This window comes from Haliotis rubra, unplaced genomic scaffold (assembly GCF_003918875.1).
Source record: "Haliotis rubra isolate DU_JTF1 unplaced genomic scaffold, ASM391887v1 Scf122, whole genome shotgun sequence".
Lineage (NCBI taxonomy): Eukaryota > Metazoa > Mollusca > Gastropoda > Lepetellida > Haliotidae > Haliotis > Haliotis rubra.
Window position 1 is genome coordinate 87519 of NW_025765137.1, and position 22119 is coordinate 109637.

A 22119-nucleotide genomic window follows, 5' to 3' on the forward strand; every position below is an offset into this window, starting at 1 on the left:
AGTGCATAAACCCCCTATTGTAGTAAGCTTCAAACCTATGTCCATACTTCTCAGTGTCAGGCTTGCAATTCTACACAATGTGGTCCCTCGTTCGACTGAATAGGATTTCTTGTCAACATGCCGTGGTCCTGTTTCTCTTCAGTTTTGTAAATAATAATAATAATAATAATAATGTGTCCATTTATATAGCGCCAAACTCCACACTAGGTATGCTCATAGCGCTAACAATCAAGGCCATTATTACCCCGGATAACGTGTTCATAGCGTCACATTCAGCATTACTATATTTTAGTGATTTAAAAAAATTAAAAAAACTTTGTTCATTCTCCGTGAATTGGGTTAGCAATATTACAGCTGTATGGCAGTGGTCTGTAAATTATCAAGTCTGGACCAGACAACCCAGTAATCAACCAAGTCAGTGAGCCTGACCATCCAATCCCGTTAGTCACCTGAGCAGCGTCAAACATGTCTGGGTAGCATGGCACAGCATGATTGGATTGGATCGGTTGTTGTTTAACGCCACACTCAGCAATGTTCCAGCTATATGGTGGTGGTCTGTAAATAATCAAATCTGGACCAGACAATCCAGTGATCAACATCATGAGCATCAATCTATGCAATTAGGGTATGATATGTCAACCAAATCATCAAGTCTGACTGCCCAATCCCATTAGTCGCCTCTTTGGACAAGCATGGGTTGCTAAAGTATAATTCTAACTCAGATCTTCATGGTTCTGACAAACCAAGAAACTTTTATGCCAAATCACTGTGGCTAATGGCATTGAATGACACTGGCAGATGTCATTGAATGTCTAAGTAGCTTCAAGCATTTAAGCTAAAAACATTTTAGGTTGAAATGGCTTAATGTCATTGAATAACAGTGGTAATGTCATGGCATGTAACATATTTTCTTGTCAATTGTCATTGCATGTAGAGTGGCTGTGGAAGTGTTCCACGATAATTTGTCAATGTCAGATTGACATACTTTGTAATTCGAAAAAATCATCAAAATAGAGTGTCTGGAAATAATTCTTTATTAGAACATACAAGTCTGATACAACTGGTGTTCAAACTTTATCAGATAACTTTAACATGAGTGGTGATGGCCTATGTTACCTTCAAATCATCTAGCTTAACTTCTGGGCCCACTTGCACAAAACGATTGTATCGCTACAACAGTCGTAACTCTGATTGAAAGGTAATTGTAGGGTCACCCGCCTCTTGCACAAAGCCATCGTAAGCCTACAATAGTTGTAAGTTACAATTGAAACCTACAATAGCCCACTACCTATTGTAAGTGCCTACAATCGATGGTAAAAATGGCGTTGTACATGGCTGCCGAGGAAGTCTCAGAAAAAATTAAATGTATTTTTAGAGATAGAACATTACATTTGGAGTTATTGACGGAAGGTTAACACATTTCAAGGTATAGGTTGCCTCGGCATTCCATATTCTCACTTTTGGAGAAAGTTCGGCCACACATCGAACATGGAACGATGCGTTCACATGCCATTTCCCCTGAAACTCAGTTGCTGGTTACACTTCGTTACCTGAGTAAAGGAGGTTTTTCGATGGAAATAGGCAATCTACATGGCGTTCACGAATCCTCTGTGTCTCGCGCCGGCCATCGGACAATCCGTGCCATAAACAACGTTTGGGACATCAAGTTCAATCCTGACGCAAATAAAGTTAGAATGCAAGACTTCTACAAAATAGCTGAATTCCCCCGTGTTATTGGGGCAATTGATGGTACACTTATTCCCATTAAACGACCACCTGCAGATGAAGAAGTGGCCTACGTTTGTCGGAAAGGCTTCCACGCCATAAATGTTCAAGACGTATGTGACGCCAACTTGAGGTAAACTTTAACTTCAGAGTAGCTTCCCTTGTATGTAAATATAGAATAAGGGAGTTAATGTTGTAACGATTTGATCACATAACACTGAAATAAAAAAGAATTGTAAAAACCAGTTTCGTTATGAGATATATGGGAAAGAATAAAGTTTCATATATATATAAAAAAATAAGTGGGAATAATTGAGTCAAAGCGAAAACGGCTGTAGGTGAATATTGGTACCTAATACATACTCGTCTCCACCCCGAATTCATACCCAAAGTGAACTCGTACCCAAATAAACAATAATTGATAACAAAGCACATTGGAGCTGGTGATTTTGCAATAATTTCAAAGAGATATCAAAATACTTTATATTTTCAAGCAGTTGTTCAAACTAGTGGTCCCTTAAGGGAAAATAAAGTCAACTGAAACGAAAATAATAATTACTGTTTATATAAGCTTCAGTTTATTCCCCTTTTTCTTATCAATGTATAATTATGTTATTGTGATTTTGATAACCTATAGATTTAGTGATATGCAATATTTATCAAAATTATCAAATGTATGAATTTAATGTCTCAAATACTATAAAAAAATGAAAACAATGAATAAAAGTTTTTAACTTTCATAGTAGTTTGCTGATATTCCCGGACTAGAAAGTGGCCACGAATTCACTCTTCAATTTGGTTACGAATCAACTTAAGGGACGTAACTCTAAATTGTTGTCTATGTTGCAATGGATAATCTTATCTTCAGCACAGAAGATTACGATTGTAACTTACAATCGCAATAGTAAAATGAGATGAGTTACAACTGTGCTACAATCGCTTTTGTGCAAGAGTTGTAAGAGTTACGATCGCGATTGTAATTTCGATTGCAAATGCCTACAATTGATTGTAGCTACGATCGTTCTTGTGCAAGTGGGCCCTGAATACAACACTTCAAAATCAATATAAATATTCTATTTGACCAAGTTGAAGATGTCACAATTATGCCCTTAGTCAGAAGTAGGAGGTGGGTTAAATTCTATTTTTAACCCATGTGGGGAATCAAACTCTGTATCTTAGGTGGGATGAGCTCTGCCCCAAATAGCACTATAGAATAATTCAGTTTAATTCCTGCTACTGTGGCTTATCAGACCATTACAAAATGGTGAGAAGGGTAATATGTTGAAGGATTTGTCAAGGATATTTAACTAAGAGCCTTTGGCAGGATAAAAACCATGAAGATTGACCTCAAAGTTTATAATGTTGATCCACATTTTGATATGTTTGAATCTCAAAACAGTTAAATAAGAATGATATACAAAATACTACTGTAACTGTACAAAAAACATCAACAGACATTGTATTTACAAACACTTCAGGGGATGGATGTATCGTTTCTAATACAACACAATGTTGGGGGCACATTCCAGTTATACATGTAAGACTTATAACTCTGTATTTCTGATCGACATAAATGACCAGTGGTCTGAAGAGTTTGATGTAAATCTCTCATTTGAAGAATACTTTTCTTGTGAGTGACCAAATATAAGTTCCGACACCCACGGGATCTGTACTCCGGTATCAAACCGTGGGTCATGCAACCTGTTCACATTCACAGGAGCCAACCACACCCCGAGGGACACATCCTCACTGATGAACGTTTTGAGATAATTAGCATTACTAGCCACAAAGTGAACCAAATCACTTGAAACAACATATCCTCCTCCAAGTGCATAGGGCAAGTACCGGTCACACAGCACCCATTCTTGTTCCTTCCATTTCCCTCTCTGTTTCACATGGGCTCGCCCATCAAAGAAACCCCAATACAGTTTTTCTTCATCTTTAAATTTCAGCTCCTTCAATAGTGCATCAAGTCGAACAAAACTGTCATCATCAACTTTCAAAAGAAATTTGAAATCGACATGTTCATGTATCCATTCTAGACTTGTCAAAAGCTTCTTGCTTAATGCTAGGTATGATTCCTCATGATATTTCAACAGCAGTAAGTCTTTACGTAGCATGTTTTCCCGCATCAATCGATCTTCGACATCTTTTGATAACTGTTTCGTTCCTATTACAAAATATGCAGCTACATCTTTGGGAAGATCATGAAGCCAGGTTTCTCGTATTGCATGGCGAATCGTTCTGCATTTTCTGGTCCAGTCAATATCAGGATGACAAGGTGAGCAGTTATCTCCGTGATTGAGCAAATATCTTTTGTCCCCATCCTGTCTTTTCCTTGCCATGGCTGTGATCATCATTGGCACGGCGATATAGGTGCAGTCCTCGCATGGCATGTTGCATAATGATAGGAACATGAGGGCACTTATTGTGAGGAATATGCCTCCTATGAGTATGGTGGTGGCATGACGATTCAGACGACGCTCAACACCAAATGACATGGCAGATGCTATCTGAAATATATAAAAGTTAATTTTTGTGTTTCATGTGAAATATGAAAAATTACTGACCACAAACCAGTTACTCACAGCTAAACTGTCCCTGATACTTAGGGTAGGGTGAATTTGGTTTCAAACCGCGAATTTCTGAAATGGCTGAAAGCTCACTCCGCAAAAATGTGACAGCTGTCAAACAGTCATCAATATTTTAGAAAGAGTATTCTTCAGGAATAAAAACTTATTTCAAAAAAAACATGTTCATATACCATCAAGCCAATTTCGGCGAAAACTAATCATTGGCAACCAAATTGTTACCTTTTTACAATATTGACAAACTTTATGGATAACAACTTGTTTTATTTCGTGAGTCTTGTACCGTTGTTCCTGCTTAACAGGTGTATCGAAACGTCGTACTCACGAAACAAAACAATTTATTGTCTGTTACGCTTTTCTACATTGTACTTCTCAACTTCTCAAAGAAGTTATAATACCTTTTTACTCATTAACGTGTCAAGACGAATCAAGATTCCACTATGCTTCAATGTGTGATAGTTTTTGTAGAAATCCCTGTCACTGTGGCTGAGGAGTGCTGAATAAAAACTCTTCCTCCCATTACTTTTATAAGTGTCATCGATATCTACATGCCTGATTCTTCTCGATATCCTACATAAATTCGACCACCAGCTGTTCAGACGCCCATCTGTTCATTTCTCTGGGCACCGCCATTTTTAAGGACCGCTGCAAATAAAGTGACGTAATTTGGTAAATAATTTTGACTGTCCGAAATGGAACCACCTTTGAAAAAACATTATCAAAGTTACGGACAAACTTACTTTTCGCATATCTTATTTCATCTCGGCATATCCACACTGAAACATTTTTTTAAATTAATTTGTGTATTTACTGCGGATCTGTTTTTGAGTAGTCATCATTTCCTGTTTCTTGAGAAGTGGAAAAATAATGTCATACGAGTTGGATTATACACAATTTGTTTCGATATAAGCTTTTCAAAAGAGCTTCATATAAAGGTATGTGAACAGCGTTTTCTCAGTCTTAATTGAAACGTAATGAGTACATCTCGTGTAAATTTAATCCCTTGCAGCCTGTTTTGTACCGAAGGAAAAGTACTTACGAAATATTTATCCCTGAATCCTGCTTGCGGTATAATGGAATAACTGCTCCATCTGGTTTGAAACAATATGTCAAAAATCATTAGAGATTGCTAATTGTGGAACGCTCAAAGACTTTTCCACCTTGAAGAACTCATGCAACCTTAGAAATTTATATTTAGCATTTCGTTAGAGGTCCAGGAGTAAAACTCCTCAGAAGTTTGTAGCGATTCCTGACTGGTGATAAAATGTTTACCTTGTTTACTGTGTTTACATTTTCTGATAGTTATTTTCATGGTTGGGTCAGTTGCTGTTTGTAGCCAAGTTGAAGCTTTGAGAACTGGTTTAGCATGTTTAGAATCAGGGCCCTCAAACACAAGGACAAGGCCTGGAGTCCCAGGGCTACCATCATATGAGTTGTACTTGCGGCTGTAGGTGAATTCGTAACCAAAACCGGTTCGTAGACGTGGAAATCCGGTGGATTCGTAGACGGATTGAGCGGTGGATTCGTAGACGTTATTAAAATTGGAAAAGTTCATCCTCAATGATGAAGAAAATCGACTGTGATACTGTGTTACTGTGTTACTACTGTGATACGTGCTGTTGTGAAAATTGTTGTTGATAAATATATTACATAACAATGTTGTCTGTCTTTTTACATTTTACGACGCTTCATCTTTATTACACACACAGTCACACAGTAACAATATTTTCGTATCACTGAAAATTAAAAATACAACACAAACCCTATATATACAAATACATGTAAAACAAGTCTAGACAAGATAGGGGAAAATATTCGTTCACTCTTCAATCACATTTTCTTGTGTCCTCAGCTGCCCATAGTTTCGTATCACTGAAAACAAAGCATACGGGAAAATATTCGTTCACATTTTCTTGAGTCTTTAGCTGCCCTTAGTTTCGTATCACTGAAAACAAAGCATAACAACTTCGTTATAAACATTTTTCTAAGTAAAAATCAAACCTAATATATACTATTATTCAATTATTTATACACGTCTACGAAATCACCGTCTACGAACCGGTCTGGGTTACGAATTCACCGCGTCTACGAACTGGTTTTGTCTACGAAATCACCGTCTCCCGTACTTGCCCTCGACACAATTTAGTAGCCTTGGTTTAGCAGACATGCATGAATTTGGAAGACAGCCATTGAATTTTTTGGGGTAAAAACTTGATGAATGTTTGTCAAGTTCAACATTTTACCCACATAAAAATACTTGATCAATAAAAAAAAAGTAAATAATTTTGTGAATATTCAGTTGTGAAACGTATTCGATCAGTGTGTCTAGTTTTAATAATATTCTAATGTATGAAGTCTTATTTGCATGTTTACCAAACAGCAGTGTTTTTCAATTGTCAATCCATATTTCTATGACTTGGCCCCAAATATTAGAAAGACAATTTTTACATCTTTGAAGTGAATTCATGTGCTGATCTTGCGTGTCTCTTCGATCCTTAGACTTAATTGTGTTAGTGGAGTTTTCCCAAATTTAACAGTCAGCCCTCATATCCCTTCTCAGATAAAACACCCTTAAGGTCAAGGCAATCCTGAAAGATTCTTAAGGTTGTTTGTTAGGGTATGTCTGAGTTATCTGTTTTAGCAAATGCTTCCGATGTAGTTTGAGGAATACCTATCCAATCTTTATATAGTTTCATGTTTACCATAGAAGACTGCCACTGTGCATGTTCATTTTGTGAACAAACACTTATTATTTGTTAAAGCTCAGTGGTTCTTTTGTGAACATGGTAAAGTAGATTATATTCACCACTTAGCTTGTCTCTGTTCATTCTAACTGAAATAAAAAAGTGCAGTTGTCATCTTGACATATCGGCCAGAAAAGAATACCCAGTTGTTATAAATGATCTTGTGATGCAATTTGTACTGAAACATTTACAAGCCTGAAATGTCTGAAGAATAGATATGACTTTAGGATTGTTGTAAGGCCAAATAAAAAAATGTTGTGGTTCCGATTACACTTCTTTGAAATTTAGGGTAGGTAGGTAGGATTTGTTCCTTTTTTTTACATTTTTTTTAGAAGTAAAGTACAAACTAATAACACATTTATCAGTGTGTAATTGTTTATTCAATCAAGCTTGCAGCCATCATGTCGAATTTCTCTATCAGAGTGACTGATGTCCGTTGGTGATGGGGAAAAAACAATGGTGTCTGAAAGCTTATTTTATTCATACCGCCTAAAAAAGATAGGGTCGGCACCAGAATTGAAGGGTCAGTCGGGTAATAGGAACCACAACAATTTTTTGTTTTAGGCCTAAGACATATTGAGTCAGATGAGCAGACTTGGCAAATTACCATGATTGACATCCTTGTTACACTTTCTGAAATTATGGTTCCTGGTCATACAGTTGACAGGTATTTCTATTCTTAGTAATCTTACCCAAACAGAAATCTGTGACATTGTTAAAGGTTTGCAGATTTACAGTTGTGGCAAATTCACAATTCGTTTTACAGTGACTACACTCATTCCCGAGAGATATAATCTGACCTTTATGTTCTTTGATCATATTGGTATTGAATACCGGGTATATAAACACTAACAGATATGATTTGTGAGGGAGAGAGAGATAACAAAAGACACTCAGGTGGGAGTCTCCATGTTGTGTCAAGCGGGTTGATGCAGAGCTACAATGATAAAACGAAAAAACCCAATACATTTATCCATGAACTTTGACAATATCCTGCTTTCATTAATACTTTCTTACAGACAAAAAAAATGGAGTGATATTAAGTTTGTTTGTGGACCAGTCAAACAGTCAAATACAGAGAGAAAGGTATTCTCAGAATAGACCCTTGTCTCTCAGCACTTGGCTTCTTGAGCATGTCTTGAACTGGTTATTCTTCTATTATGTTGTATGACTATATGAATATGATCATGATGATAATAATGAAATGCCGCCAGAATTGTGGGGAAAATAGTATTTACTCGTTCATGTATGAAAGTATTAACTCCACCATCCATCCAGACAAATTTTGGTGGTAAATCCAGGGTGGTGGTATATCCAGGGTGGACAGTGCATGTACAATACAAATTACAATGTCACTGTACATGTACAGACATACTCAGTGACAAAGAACAAACAATCTCAAATACAGGTCATGTTGTTTATTGGCATCTAATAACATCATAATTTTAAAAAGTCTGGTACAGATGTCTGCTTGGACCAGGGGTAGAAATAACCCATTGCCCGACGTCCAGTGTTTTTTTTTTCAGTCGGGCAAGCAAATTTGTATATTACGCTGTACCAGTGTCCAGTTGACTTTCCAATGTTACTTATGTTGTTTATTTGAAAAATCAATAAGAAAATCGTCCGGTATAGAGGGAAAATTATCAGGGCAAGTGATTTTACATGTGCCACTGTACCGGTGTATACTAGCTATTTTAAAGTTATTTCCACCCCTGAGGGATGACAATTCATCATCACAACTGTGGGACTGGGTGGCTGACAGAATTCCTTTGTGTTTCCAGCATTTGGAAATGGAGATGGTAGTAGACTAGTAGGTATCACGAAACCCCAAGCCTGCTTAACATAGCGGATGCAATCACTCAGCATGCTCAGGAGTAGATTAGGCACCTGATTTCCGTCTATACAGTTCATGAAACGGCCTTTGAAATTTATGTGCAAGACAACCTTGTTTATCTACCTATTTTTATTTTGCCTGTAGATGTCGAGTGGCAAGCGAGTCAACACCACTGCCACTGCGCGTCTCAAGCAGGATTACATGAGGATCATGAAGGATCCGGTACCCTATGTGAAGGCTGTTCCACTGCCAACAAATATGTTAGAATGGTAAAGTATTGCCTTTTGTGATGATTATTGCAGATTTTGCCGGTTTGTTGTGGGTTATCATTGCTCCTGTGTGTCCCAAAAATACAGCCTGTTAATCACATTATTTGCCAGTTTGAGAGCTGAGGTTATCATGATTGTTAGTATATTAGGGTTTTTTTCGTGGAGTTTATGGAAGTTGTATGCATAAAAGACCTGGTTCAGAATGTCATGTCAGTTTGTTTTGTTTTAAAAATATGGATGTGTGTCTGATAGTGGTGGTCCGATAAATTGAAATAATCGAAGATTGGTCGCAGTGACCAAACGACCAAGCAATCGATCACATTTTCTCATAATCGAACACAATTGATTTTGGATCTGCTGTTTTAGTGTTTGAAACACTTGACAATGGAAATCATCATAGAAGTTGTCAGGGCCTGAAAATGTATTTAATTCTTAAAAAAACTCACTTTACTTACTGAAAAGTCATTACTGAATATTTCTTGAAGACTCCAGGAATTTTATGTTCATGATATATTAGCCATCACTTTAAAGTAGCAAGTTGCATAATCTTACATTGGATTCTTTATCTTTTCCAGGCATTATGTAGTACAAGGGCCAGAGAATTCTCCATATGAAGGTAATCTCAACACACACAACAGGGTTTTCTGGATACAAAATATAGAGGATAGAACTGAAAATAACGTGCGCTGCAAGTCCCACAGAATACATGAACTGCATGACAGGAGGAATAATTAACATAATTAAAACATGTTCAAGTGTAGCGTTCATGGTAAATGTAACAGTAAATTTGTCTTCTGATACATAAATAAATTTCAAATTTTGATGCAGGTGAAACAACTTGTTTTATTTTCCCCTTTATATCACTTGTGTAAGGCTTCATATGATGTGCCATGCTATGAATTATTTTGGCTATTGTTGTGGTTCTTGAGTTTGACAATGACACATTGTTTCAGGTGGTTTGTATCATGGTAAACTCATCTTTCCACGAGAGTTCCCCTTCAAGCCCCCTAGCATCTACATGATAACACCTAATGGTAGATTCAAGTGTAACACAAGGTATGTCAGTGTTTGCCTTTTATCTCTACCAACCCTGTATGCATATGCAGGGCACCATTTTGTCTTGCAGAGTTATTTCCCAGAGCAACCCCAAACCCAGAGATGCCAACCCATACGATTTTATCATATTCGTTACGAAAAAACAACACAAAATATGCGACTACGATAGCAGTAAACATACAATTTTTAAAAAAATACATTAAATTAGATTATGAAATAGCATACGTAACATACACAATAAATTTCGATCACATTATATTCAGTATCAAGCTATATGTGGATACGTACTACTGATTTAGTTGAGTAAAACGTTAATAACAAGGTCTTAGACTATATATTTAATTTTGGTATTTATTATGAAAATTAATTTTGGCCAACGTTATACTAATTTTTTAATCAGTTTTGGGCCAAAATACTAATTGGGCTAAATTAGGGTTGGCATCTCTGCAAACCTATAACATTGTGTTTTAGATACCAGGTTTGCCCTAATTTTGTTTCTTTGGGTTTGTCAACTCTGTACCCATGTTGAATGTTATCTAATTCTGCTTTGTCTAATACTATAAATTTACCAAAATAAAATATGCACACTCTGCATAAAACTGCTTTATGCTGAGGATAATTGGAAATTGCAACCCATTGTTTGTTTCTTGTTTACGACTGCATTTGGCAAGTTGACAGCGATCTAAAAATAAATGAACCTGGACCAGAAAAATCCAGTGATTGACATCATGAACTTTGATCATTGCTGTTGGGATACAGTGACATGCAGTAAACAAGTCAGCAAGTCTTACCACCCAATTAGTCACCCCTTACAACAAGCACAGGTTCGGGGAAGTGCAACAAGTAAAAATATAGGTGTGTTACATCTTTTGTAGTTCAGCTTCCAACCAGCATTTTTCAGCAAAGGAGTGTAGACCATGGAAAGATAAAATGTCTGACCAGGTGTTGTTTCAGCTTTGGTTATGTACCTAATCGGTGTGTGTTGCAGGTTGTGTCTCTCCATCAGTGACTTCCATCCTGACACATGGAATCCAGCATGGTCTGTGTCCACAATACTCACAGGGCTGCTCAGCTTCATGGTAAATAATGCTGATACTGCAGAAATAGTCACTTTTACTACAATAAACTACCTTAATAAGGAACTTACTTATAACAAACTGGGTGGTTGTTGTTGTTGTTCAGGCTAGCTATTCTCGAAACGTTCGTAGCCCTATGAACTTCTTAAGCCCATTCTCAACACATTGGCTATGATCAAAGTTAAGAATTCTTAAGGCTACGAATGTTTCGAGAATAAGGGCCCAGGTCACTTGCAGAAGTGAGTGAGTGGAGTGGGGTTTTACCTCGCTTTTAGCTATATTTGCTTGAGTGAGTGAGTGAGTGGAGTGGAGTTGGGTTTAACCTCACTTTTAGCAATATTCCAACAATATCACTGCGGGGGACACCAGAAATGGGCTTCACTGATTTTAGGGGGAATCAAACCCAGGTCTTCAGCGTGACAAGCGAACACTTTCACCACAAGGCTATGCTACTTGCAGTATATTTTAGTCGGAATGCATGTAACGAACTACAGTTATACCAAACAAACATTAAAGGTCCCTTTGAGTTTGTTACAGCCATAATTTGCTGTATTTGGAAGGGTTAACTTGGTATAGTTGTTCCTCAAGCTTGCAAAGGCACATTTGGAAATGCTTTAGAAGATACATTCACTCAAATTTGTGGTAGATACTTTTGACTAATATGCAGGTGTGATTTCACAATGACAGGACTGCAGGTTAATGTTGGTTTATTAGCGGACTTCACAATCATTGAAAATGGTCTCATTCAACTACATGTTCATAATTATATCCTGTTTAGTTTAACAACGGCTTGACAAATCTTTGCAGTACACTATAGCCAAAACGGGTTTAAATTGTAACTTGGTAACATTTAGTTGATGATTAAAATAATTATTGTAATGTTGAAGTGTAAATATACTTGTCTAATGGCGTTGTCAGTGCTAAGTGTAATATTATAACTATGTCATATGATGACTAAACAGCCTTTGATTTTTTACTATTTTCTAGTAAAGTTAGTGGTGCACCAGTTTTCCTGCTGCCTGTAATAGATGCATTGGGGAGAAAAACATATTTGCACTGTAATGCTACATAAAACCCAGAGATTAAGGCTTGGGGGTTAAATCATCTTTATCAAATGGGGCGGTGTGGTAGCTTCGTGGTTAAAGCGTTCGCTCGTCACGCTGAAGTCCCGGGTTTGATTCCCCACATGGGTACAATGTGTGAAGCCCTTTTCTGGTGTCCCCCACCTTGATATTGCAGTAATATTGCTACAGGGGCATAAAAACAAACTCACTCACTCACTCTTTAACGAATGGAAATGAAATGGACACTTTTTTCAGCCAAGCGCAACATTAATGGAAGATATGAATGCACTTCAATCATGTAACTCCTGTTTGCTTGAACATGACGTTAAAATCAGCTGTTTTAAACAAGTTGTAATTTTGAAACTGGAAAAAGAAGTAGACAAGTACTGCAGCTAAGGTTTTCATTTAATTACTGATTGCTATATGGGTGCAATATTCCCGATGCGATGTAAAATTTTAATTAACTCATTTAATAATCACTAAGAAAATTGTTTATTTCAGTTGGAGAAGAGCCCTACACTGGGTAGTATAGAGACCTCTGACTACACTGTGAGTACAGCACTGGTTTACTAATATGGTTCAGTATAAAGATATTGTTGGCAGAATACATATTGATTGCCAGGTTCTTCTCCTACCGAGCTGACTGAACATTGACATGAGGTTTACACAGGCTCCTTTGTATTAATAATACTTATTGGTGACCAGAGCCCAGTTCCTAAAAGCGATCTTTACGCTAAGATATTCAAGCATGGGCATTATGATTGCCTTAACGTTGAGATCACGGGTTGGAACAGGACAGTACCAGCCAGATTATTATGTGTCCCTATTTCTTGATAATGGAGATTTGACAAATCATATTCTGGTTGTCATGGTAACCTTTGCCATGGTCACGTGAATAGAGCACCTGCCCTGAGAGTGGATGTTGATGTGTTGATCCTTGGATGCTCAACACCAAGGTGTTAAGAGATGTTACTTGTTGTCATGCCCGGCACCCATGAAGAACCCGGGTTACATTGGGTCTTCAGCTACACCTTTTACTAAACAATTCAGAAACGATAAGTCAAGATTAAAAATGTTGGTCATATCTTCAGAAACGTCAGTTGGCTGCTCAGAGTGGAACGTTCAACCTGGGTGACAAAGTCTTCTGTGAGTTGTTCTCAGACATTGCAGAGGTAAGTTGATGGGTCAGCTGTAAGTAACCATGGTAATGACATTTTGTATGTTTGCGTAGTCCCTTTTTGGGAGTGTCACTGTTGTGACTGAAGGCATGTGTTTCTTTGCGAGTCCCCTTTAAACCATGGTCTGTGTCCACAATGCTCACAGGGCTATAAATATAACGCAAATGATTCTATAATATTCAATTATATATTGAATAAAAGATAAATGAGGTTACAATAAATGACAGTTCAGATTTCTAATGCCATACAATTGGGTCTCAAAATCTAAAATATTAACTCACCAAAGTCTTGATATTCCCAGTTAAAACAGATGTACTGATTGTAGTTTGTTGATAGATGTTGAAAGTTAAATGTAGAGGAGGCCTCTTGAGTGGTCGGTCTTGAAACATCAATGTTTGCAGACAGATGAGCATAAATCCAAAGTTGTTCCCCATACATCTCGGCAACAATCCCTTATCTTCCCATTATACAGTTCCAGAGAATTCTAGTATAAGCTATGTCACACCACTATCATTTAGAGATTACTGGAATCCCACGGTCTTCCTCCAGAAACAAAACAAAGGGGAGGCAACTCCCCAGCCCACTCTCAACAGGTGAAAATCCATAGCCTAAGTTCAAGGTGTGAGTTCAAATCCACACTTAGCAACTTTTGTGACCCATAATAACTAAAAGTTAATTAATGTGACATTATGATTAACAAAACCTCATCCTCATAACACATGTCAGAATCTGAGTCATTCCATTGTCCTGTGTGTATTAGTCAGTTGTGGTAGGATCTGAGTCTTACATTATTCAGTGATGTTTGGTTCTGAATACTGAATGTTTTATTCAGTTGTGTTAGGATTTGTGTCCTACATATATTATTATCGTGTTGTTTTAGGATCCGAGTCCAGTCTAAGTAAACTTAGGCTCAGTATTATTCGGTACACTGCTAAACTGTGTCTAAAAAAGGTAAAAAGGTCTAATACTTAGACTGGATCCAAGTCCAATGTGTGTTATTAAGATGTGTTTGTATCCAAGTCCTACATATTAATCTGAATCTGACATATGTTATCACATAGTCATGTTAGGATCTATATTTTGCCAGGGCTCCCGATAATTTTTCAACATAGAGTACATTTAGAGTACTGAATGGAATTTAATGGAGTATCAGCAACTTCATATATGCATTGCTACTCTTTTGCAAACAGGTCAATAAACAATAAAACAATAGTTTTTTCAGATAAATACGTCTGTAAATGATTCTAAGACCGTACACCATTGCTGTGGTGCATGTCTGCTACTTTTTCTAAATTATTTCCTACCGTATTGTGGATAGTTTTTATCCGTACATACATCGATACGGCCCGAATCTGGAGCCCTGTTTTGCACATCTTACTTATTTTAATCAGATGTGTCAGGATCTTGATCCTGACTTTATCAACCATGTCTAATTTTCTTCTTATCAATTCCGACAGAACATCCGGGCTGAGATTCGTCGGAGGGAGGAAGAAATGCAGCGTTCTACAGATTCCAGTGGGAACATTGATGGCGGATCAAGGAATGGCCGCAGTGGCTTGCTCAATGGAAACCCAAACACTGTACTTAACGGACAAAATCAGGGATTCTTTGGGACAGCTTTGACAAATATATTTGTGATAATTGGTTTTGCAGCGTTTGCTTACACAGTGAAGTATGTACTGAGAAGTGTTGTTGATTGAAGACGTGAATTGTTTGGCTGTTCTGACCTTTCCACTTTGACCCTTCGACTTGATCAAAGGTCTAAGGAATGCCTGTATATATTGACTGGTTCTGGTGTATCACTATATCTATCTATATGTCTGCAGATGTGCTGTATAAGATGTCTGGATCAAAGGTACCCACTCTTCTGCATCATGTCATGAAAGGATTTACTTTCTGTTTGTACATACTACTTTTGTTTTTTTATCAATAATTTGTTATGCTTCAGAAATGAGAGGAACACTGTTTTATCCAAGACACAAGACTGTTGTGTAGGGTTATGGTTAAAACTTTATTGTCTTGCCAAAGTCCTGGGTACAGTTCCTCAATGGGAATCCTCACGTGGCAACAATTCGTAGGAGCAGAAAAAAAATAATTTTCATTCAAACTCTTGGATTGTGTTCGATAGGGATATAATATTTGAAATTAAATGTATTTGATGGTTCAGAATATGTATGAATGCTCTGAGTTTATGGATTAAAACATGGGGGTGGGATACAAGGCTATATAAAAATGAAATATTTGTAATAAATGAAAAGACCATTGAAAAACAAAAAAAATATGATACAATGTATCAATATTGTCAGTGAAAACAAACAAGGGTTGATGATTTGAACCTCACCTCTTCTGAATGTGGGTTGGGCTGGTTGAGAGGGAGTTCATGTGCCCTGTGGGTGGGAGAGAGTTGATGTGCCCTTGAGGGCATCGGAGAGTTGATTGAGCTCTGGTAAGTGTGAGAGGGTTGAGGGTGCCCTTAAAGGCTTGAATGAGTTGATGGTGCCCTGTGTACGTGAGATTATGTTCCCTTGAGGGGTTCAGGGAGATGATAGTGCCCTTATGAGTGGGAGAGAGTTGATAGTGCCCTTGGGTTTGCAGGGGCGTAGCTACCCTTTTAATAAAAAGCTCGGGCTTACACATGATTGTTGCTAAAACAGTTGGGCAAGCACTCAATACTATCTAAATATGAAGTTTTACAACCTATCGGGCTTACACAGAAAAATGGCTTGCTATGCCCCAGGTTTGGGAGGGAGTTGATGTGCCCTTATAGTTAGGACACTGATTGTGCCCAGGGGGTTGTGCTAGAGGTTATGGTGCCTGTTAGGGTGTGAGTAAATTGATGTGCCCTCACTACTAAGAGGGAGTTGTTGATGCCCTTGAGAGTGAGAGGAAATTGTGGATCGTTTTTGTGTGTGAGGTAATTATATTTTACACATCCTGATGTGTCACCTTGCACAAGTTGTGTTGTTGCTTTCACCATTTGCCATGGTGGAGTTTGAAGTCATGAATCTTTTAATGCAAAATTCTATTAAAGGATATGTTATAATTTGAAACAGGAGAATACTTGAAGTGGGGAGTGTTTCAGTGATTAACATGGTGCTGATGAGAAGCAAAACAAACAACAAATATATTTTCAGATTATGCATATTTTAATATGTTTGATCAAATTAGAATCTCCTTCAATATCTACAAGAACATATTGAAAAGAAAACTGTCATCTTACTCACTGCACGTCCCCAAGAGGCTAATCTGCTGGTCATGGTGTCAAAATCCCGGATTAGCCCAATCTTGGAGACATGATCTGACAATCCACAACCGCTGCTTGTAGGTTGAAGAAGATAGTAAACATCTTTTTCCCTCCCCTTCAGGCTTTCCCCACTTATAAAGTTAATATTCTGTGGTGTAACTGTAATACGGTTCGAACCAAATCAAGTAAATCATGAGTACTGACATTTATTATTTTTCAGATAATGAGGCCTGATTGTATATGATTGTTATATGTTAAGAAGGCTGCCTGTATGTAAATAAACTGTTGAAGTGAGTTGCAAGTGTACTGTGTTAATTACAGACTAAATCATGCATGCTGCAAAGTGACTCGTGTAAAAATCTTTGTTGTGTCATTTAAAATGACTAATAATACATGTACTGTCTTAGTTTCTTGAGTAAGTGGGGGCGGTTAGGTAGCCTAGTGGTTAAAGCATCCTCTTCTCACACTGAAGACCTGGGTTCAATTTCCCACATGGGTACAATGTGTGAAACCCATTTCTGGTGTCCATTTTATGGTGACATGATTTGGTCAGATGAAGAACTAATGCAATGCGTCTTCATAGGAATGGTGGAAGGAGCAGGATGGATGTAGAGATATATGCCGTTCAAACGTGTGCATTCAAACCACTACACCAAAGACAGAGGCAAAAATGAACAATTTGGCAATAATGTGTACCAGAATATAAGTCAAAACTACTGTTGGTTTATAATAGCAAGGGTGGGGAAGAAGTAGCCTAGCTAGGCCCGAATCTCCCCCTTTTGATAAAAACGCAAGGGTGGGGAAGAAGTAGCCTAGCTAGGCCAGAATCTCCCCCTTTTGATATAAGAACAAGGGTGGGGAAGAAGTAGCCTAGCTAGGCAGGATTTTTCCCTTTTGATATAAAAGCAAGGATGGGGAAGAAGTAGCCTAGCTAGGCCAGCATCTTCCCCTTTTGCTATAAGAACAAGGGTGGGGAAGAAGTAGCTTACATGGGCAGATCCAGGAATGGGGGGAGGGGTCAGGTTCCGGAACCCCCCACCTTCCACCGGATCTGCCAATGGCCTAGCTAGGCCACAATTTCCCCCTTTTGATATAAGAGCAAGGTTGGGAAAGAAGTGGCCTAGCTAGGCCAGAATCACCCCACTTTTCATAGAATACAGAACAAAATATCCTAGTTTAAACAGGGGGGAAAGTTTGGCCTAGGGGATGAAACTTTAGCCCAGCCCAAACTTTCCCCAGGGAAAGAATATCCTAGGACAAAACGTTCCCGTGGAAAGTTTGGCTTAGGCCAGATTATCCCTGGGGAAAGTTTACAACGGGGAAGAAATGGCCTGCTACACTGGGCGTTTGGCGTGATGGGACGCTCTAACCACTTGGCTACCCCACCGCCCCCTCTGTTCTCAGAACAGATTAAGCAAAACTGGCAACATCCACTCACTTTTTTATAGAGAGGTTCCATTATTTTAGATGCTCATGAAATTGTTCAGACCTCTTTCTTGTCTGGTGGTTCTATGATAATTGATAACTTTGTTTTTTCTTTTGTCACTGCACACATCATAAATTACAAGAAATGAGTAATAAATGGGGTGATATTTGGAGGGTCTTTCATGGTTGTACAGACATCAGGCTTTTCGTATGTACCTTTGCATATACCTTGTCAGGGTTGGGAATGGGCCACAGGTGTTCGAGACCCAAGATCTGGGCTACAGTAACCCATGCTTGCTGACTTGGTTGACACATCATATCCCAATTGCGTAGATCAATGCTCATGCTGTTGATCACTCGATTGTCATTTGATTATTTACAAACCGCCGCCATATAGCTGCGATGTTGCTGAGTGCGGTTTAAAGCTAAACTCTCTCACTCACAGGTTTCGAGGTGCAGTAATTTGCTGTGCATGAGTTGCATCCCTTGGCCTCACTATGAAACCTATGATTAAATCCAGGTTCATCTAAAAAAAAATTTTGTCAGTATGTTTGCTCGTTGGTTTTAAGAAGATGGTAAATGTCTAAGACCTGCATCACTCTGGTCTTTTTTCCCACATCCAGCTAACATGCCGCAACAGAGCTGGAATAGTGTCTAAATTGGGATTAAACTCGACCCACACACTCACTGTAAGGGTTGGGTATAAACATATTGTCAATTTTCTAAATGGTGAGTAAATTGTGCCAAAAATGATCACAATTTTAACATGGAACAATTCCCCTTACACTCAACCCTCTCGCTGATATGACACAATGTATGTTTATGTTGTTAAACAAATGGCAATAACCAGCTTTACAGAGTTGTCTCCCTTGGGCACACATATTGGTTTGAAGACGATTTGTCAGTTAATTTCAGCTGTTTGTCAACTCTAAAGCATTAGTATAATTTTGTTTAACAGTTAGATATTGATAATTTACCCTAATATCACTAATTAAAACAAATTAAGTAGATACCTTCATAAAATTTTGTTCTGTGAGTTTATTTATGGACATGAGTGAAAGCCCAATGACCAAAAGCCCTTCAAGTTTCCTGCAATGCTTTGGGTTCGGCTATGGACTGGCAGCTCATCTCCCTCCTCGGACTACACAGCATCCCCTACTTCCCCCCATCCTGTAGGTGTGCCAGTACGCCTGTGTCATCAGCCAAACTGTGAACCTGTTGTTGATATTGGTGAGAATTTATTGTCAGTGTGATATTATTTTATTCACAGTTTGCTCTTGTAATACGTAGGATGACTATGTAAGTGTTTGGGAATTCTGGTTGTGTGAAGCCCATTTCTGGTGTCTCCCGCTGTGATATTGCTGGAATATTGCTAAAAGCGGCGTAAAACTAAACTCAGTCAGTCACTGACAGTTATCTGATGGACATGAATCATAGTTGTTTTTCATATAACTTTTTTTATTTATTTGTGTGAGTTTAAGTCTGAATCATCATGTTCAACCAAAACATTAATTGATATCCCAAAAATATTTGACCAACATGAATGGATGTGGGAGGTCAGTATTATGATTTGATGTCGTACAACCTTTCCTGTATATAGCATCAGATGGGGATAGGTCTGAGACAAGTAAATGTTATTTTATGCTGTATAGTTTTACAGTAATATAAATGCAAACCTTGAAGTTCCAAGGATTCTTTTTTTTTTAACCACTGCTTTTGTGTACTATAATCAATGTATTTTTCAATAGGAAATATGTTGTTTCTTAATCAGGGTCATAACATATGTTGAAATAAATATTCATCTTACCGTGATACAATATTCCTCATGAGGTGTCAGTGAACTAAGTTATTGTGGTATCAGGCAGCTGAATATTATGTTAAGATTATGAAATTATCCTTACTTCAGTATTGTTGAAAATATGACATTTACTGGAACATAAATTTGTTCAATATCAACGCACTGGAGACATAAAGTTATTTAATATTTGGAAAGGGACAACAGTGGTGTAACTGCAATAGTTGAATGACAATTGTGCTGCACATAGTTTTTCTGGTGAGCGATTGTCTTTTGTGGCATTCCAACATTCTGTCCATTGCAGAAATTGCTCTTTTCCAAAGGGAGGCTACTCATGTCTAAGGGAGTCTACTCATGTCTATGACATGTCTCTGTGTCACATGTTTGGAGCGTGTTACCAAATGCTTCCCGATATCCCTTAAAACAACAAAGTGAAAACAATAAAGTATTTGGGGAAAATCCAACAAAACAATTCTGGTAAAGACCCATTAGGTCATTAAGCACAGATATGGAAAGTAATCCAGCCAGTCCCATCTATAATTCTGTCTCTCTGTTGGATTTTGTGTATCACTAAACAATGATGAAGTGTGAGAGTATTATGTTTGCTGAGATTCCAGTTCGTGACTGGGTTGTTAATTTCAAAACTAATGCAGTAATGTGATCCTTTCAACTGGTAAATGTTTACCTTACCTTATTCAAGTAATTAAGTTACAAGAATTTAGTTTTATGTTCTCATTGTTCTTATTTCTGGGTCTGAGCGGTGGGGTAGCCTTGTGGTTGAAGCGTTTGCTGGATAAAGCATTTGCTGGTAATGCCGATGACCCAGGTCGATTCGCCACATGTGTACAATGTGTGAAGCCATTTCTGGTGTCCCCCGCCATGATATTTCAGGAATATCAAATGGTGTAAAACTAAAGTCACAATTTCTGGGTTAATTGTATTTGGGTCAGGTTTGGCTTAGTTTCTTTCAAAACTGACATGAAAAACAAACAGTTGTACTGTTGGCAAAAGTTCAGGATAATCATCTTTAATTTTATAGTTCACATGTGTGTCTCCTGTAACTGTGGGATCATACACACGTGTGTCTCCTGTTACTGCAGGATCATATACACATGTATGTGTGTCTCCTGTTACTGTGGGATCATACACACGTGTGTCTCCTGTTACTGCAGGATCATATACATACGTATGTGTCTCCTGTTACTGTTCACTGTCATATACACATGGGATCATGGCATCATACACATGTGGGATCATACACAATACGTGTGTCTCCTGTTACTGCACACGGATATATATACATCGTGTGTGTCTCCTGTTTCTAGTGTGTCTTCTGTTATCATCATACACATGTATGTGTGTCTCCTGTTACTGTGGGATCATACACACATGTGTGTCTCCTGTTTCTGGGCGGGATCATACACACACATGTATGTGTGTCTCCTGTTACTGTGGGATCATACACACATGTGTGTCTTCTGTTTCTCTGTGGGATCATACACACATGTACGTGTCATACACACATGTGTGTCTCCTGTGGGATAACTGCGGATATATATACACGTGTGTCTCCTGTTCACTACACGGGATCATATCACACATGTGTGTCTTCTGTTACTGCGGGGATCATATACACATGTATGTGTCTCCTGTTTCTGCATACACACATGTGTGTCTCCTGTTTCTGCGGGATCATACACACATGTACATGTGTGTTTCTCGCGGGGATCTTCTGTTTCTCTCTGGGATCATACACACATGTGTGTCTTCTGTTTCTCTTGGGATCATACACACATGTGTGTCATCATACACATGTGTGTCTTCTGTTTCTGCATACACACATGTGATCATACACACATGTGTGTCTTCTGTTTCTGTGTGGGATCATCATACACACATGTGTGTCTTCTGTTTCTCTTGGGATCATACACACATGTGTGTCTTCTGTTTCTGTTTCTCTTGGGATCATACACACACATGTCATGTGTGTCTCCTGTTTCTGCTTGGGATCATACACACATGTGTGTCTTCTGTTTCTCTTGGGATCATACACACATGTGTGTCTCCTGTTTCTCTTGGGATCATACACATGTGTGTCTCCTGTTTCTCTTGGGATCA

General features: G+C 38.2%; 2 protein-coding genes across 2 annotated transcripts; one reads left to right on the top strand and one right to left on the bottom strand.

Annotated features, from left to right (window-relative positions):
- Window positions 1-1297: 1297 nt before the first annotated feature.
- On the bottom strand, window positions 1298-4948 carry LOC124265859 (beta-1,3-galactosyltransferase 6-like). Its single transcript, XM_046700702.1, is given in 3 exon segments — window positions 1298-3400; window positions 3402-4238; window positions 4715-4948. Coding segments are annotated over 3 exon segments (1050 nt in total). The 5' UTR covers window positions 4727-4948; the 3' UTR covers window positions 1298-3199.
- Window positions 4949-5140: 192 nt separating this feature from the next.
- LOC124265860 (ubiquitin-conjugating enzyme E2 J2-like) lies at window positions 5141-17075 on the top strand. Its single transcript, XM_046700703.1, has 8 exons — window positions 5141-5251; window positions 9039-9163; window positions 9739-9779; window positions 10117-10219; window positions 11208-11298; window positions 12861-12908; window positions 13451-13531; window positions 14995-17075. The coding sequence occupies exons 2-8, from the start codon at window positions 9039-9041 to the stop codon at window positions 15235-15237; spliced, it is 732 nt and encodes a 243-aa protein (XP_046556659.1). The 5' UTR covers window positions 5141-5251; the 3' UTR covers window positions 15238-17075.
- The last annotated feature ends 5044 nt before the right edge of the window (window positions 17076-22119 follow it).

What these genes read in the sequence shown, in the direction of transcription:
- LOC124265860 (XM_046700703.1), top strand. Translation starts at nt 9,039, where the DNA reads ATGTCGAGTGGCAAGCGAGTCAACACCACTGCCACTGCGCGTCTCAAG. An exon ending in CCAACAAATATGTTAGAATG is followed by an intron (nt 9,164 to 9,738) that starts GTAAAGTATTGC and finishes TATCTTTTCCAG; the next exon opens with GCATTATGTAGTACAAGGGC. An exon ending in AGAGAATTCTCCATATGAAG is followed by an intron (nt 9,780 to 10,116) that starts GTAATCTCAACA and finishes ACATTGTTTCAG; the next exon opens with GTGGTTTGTATCATGGTAAA.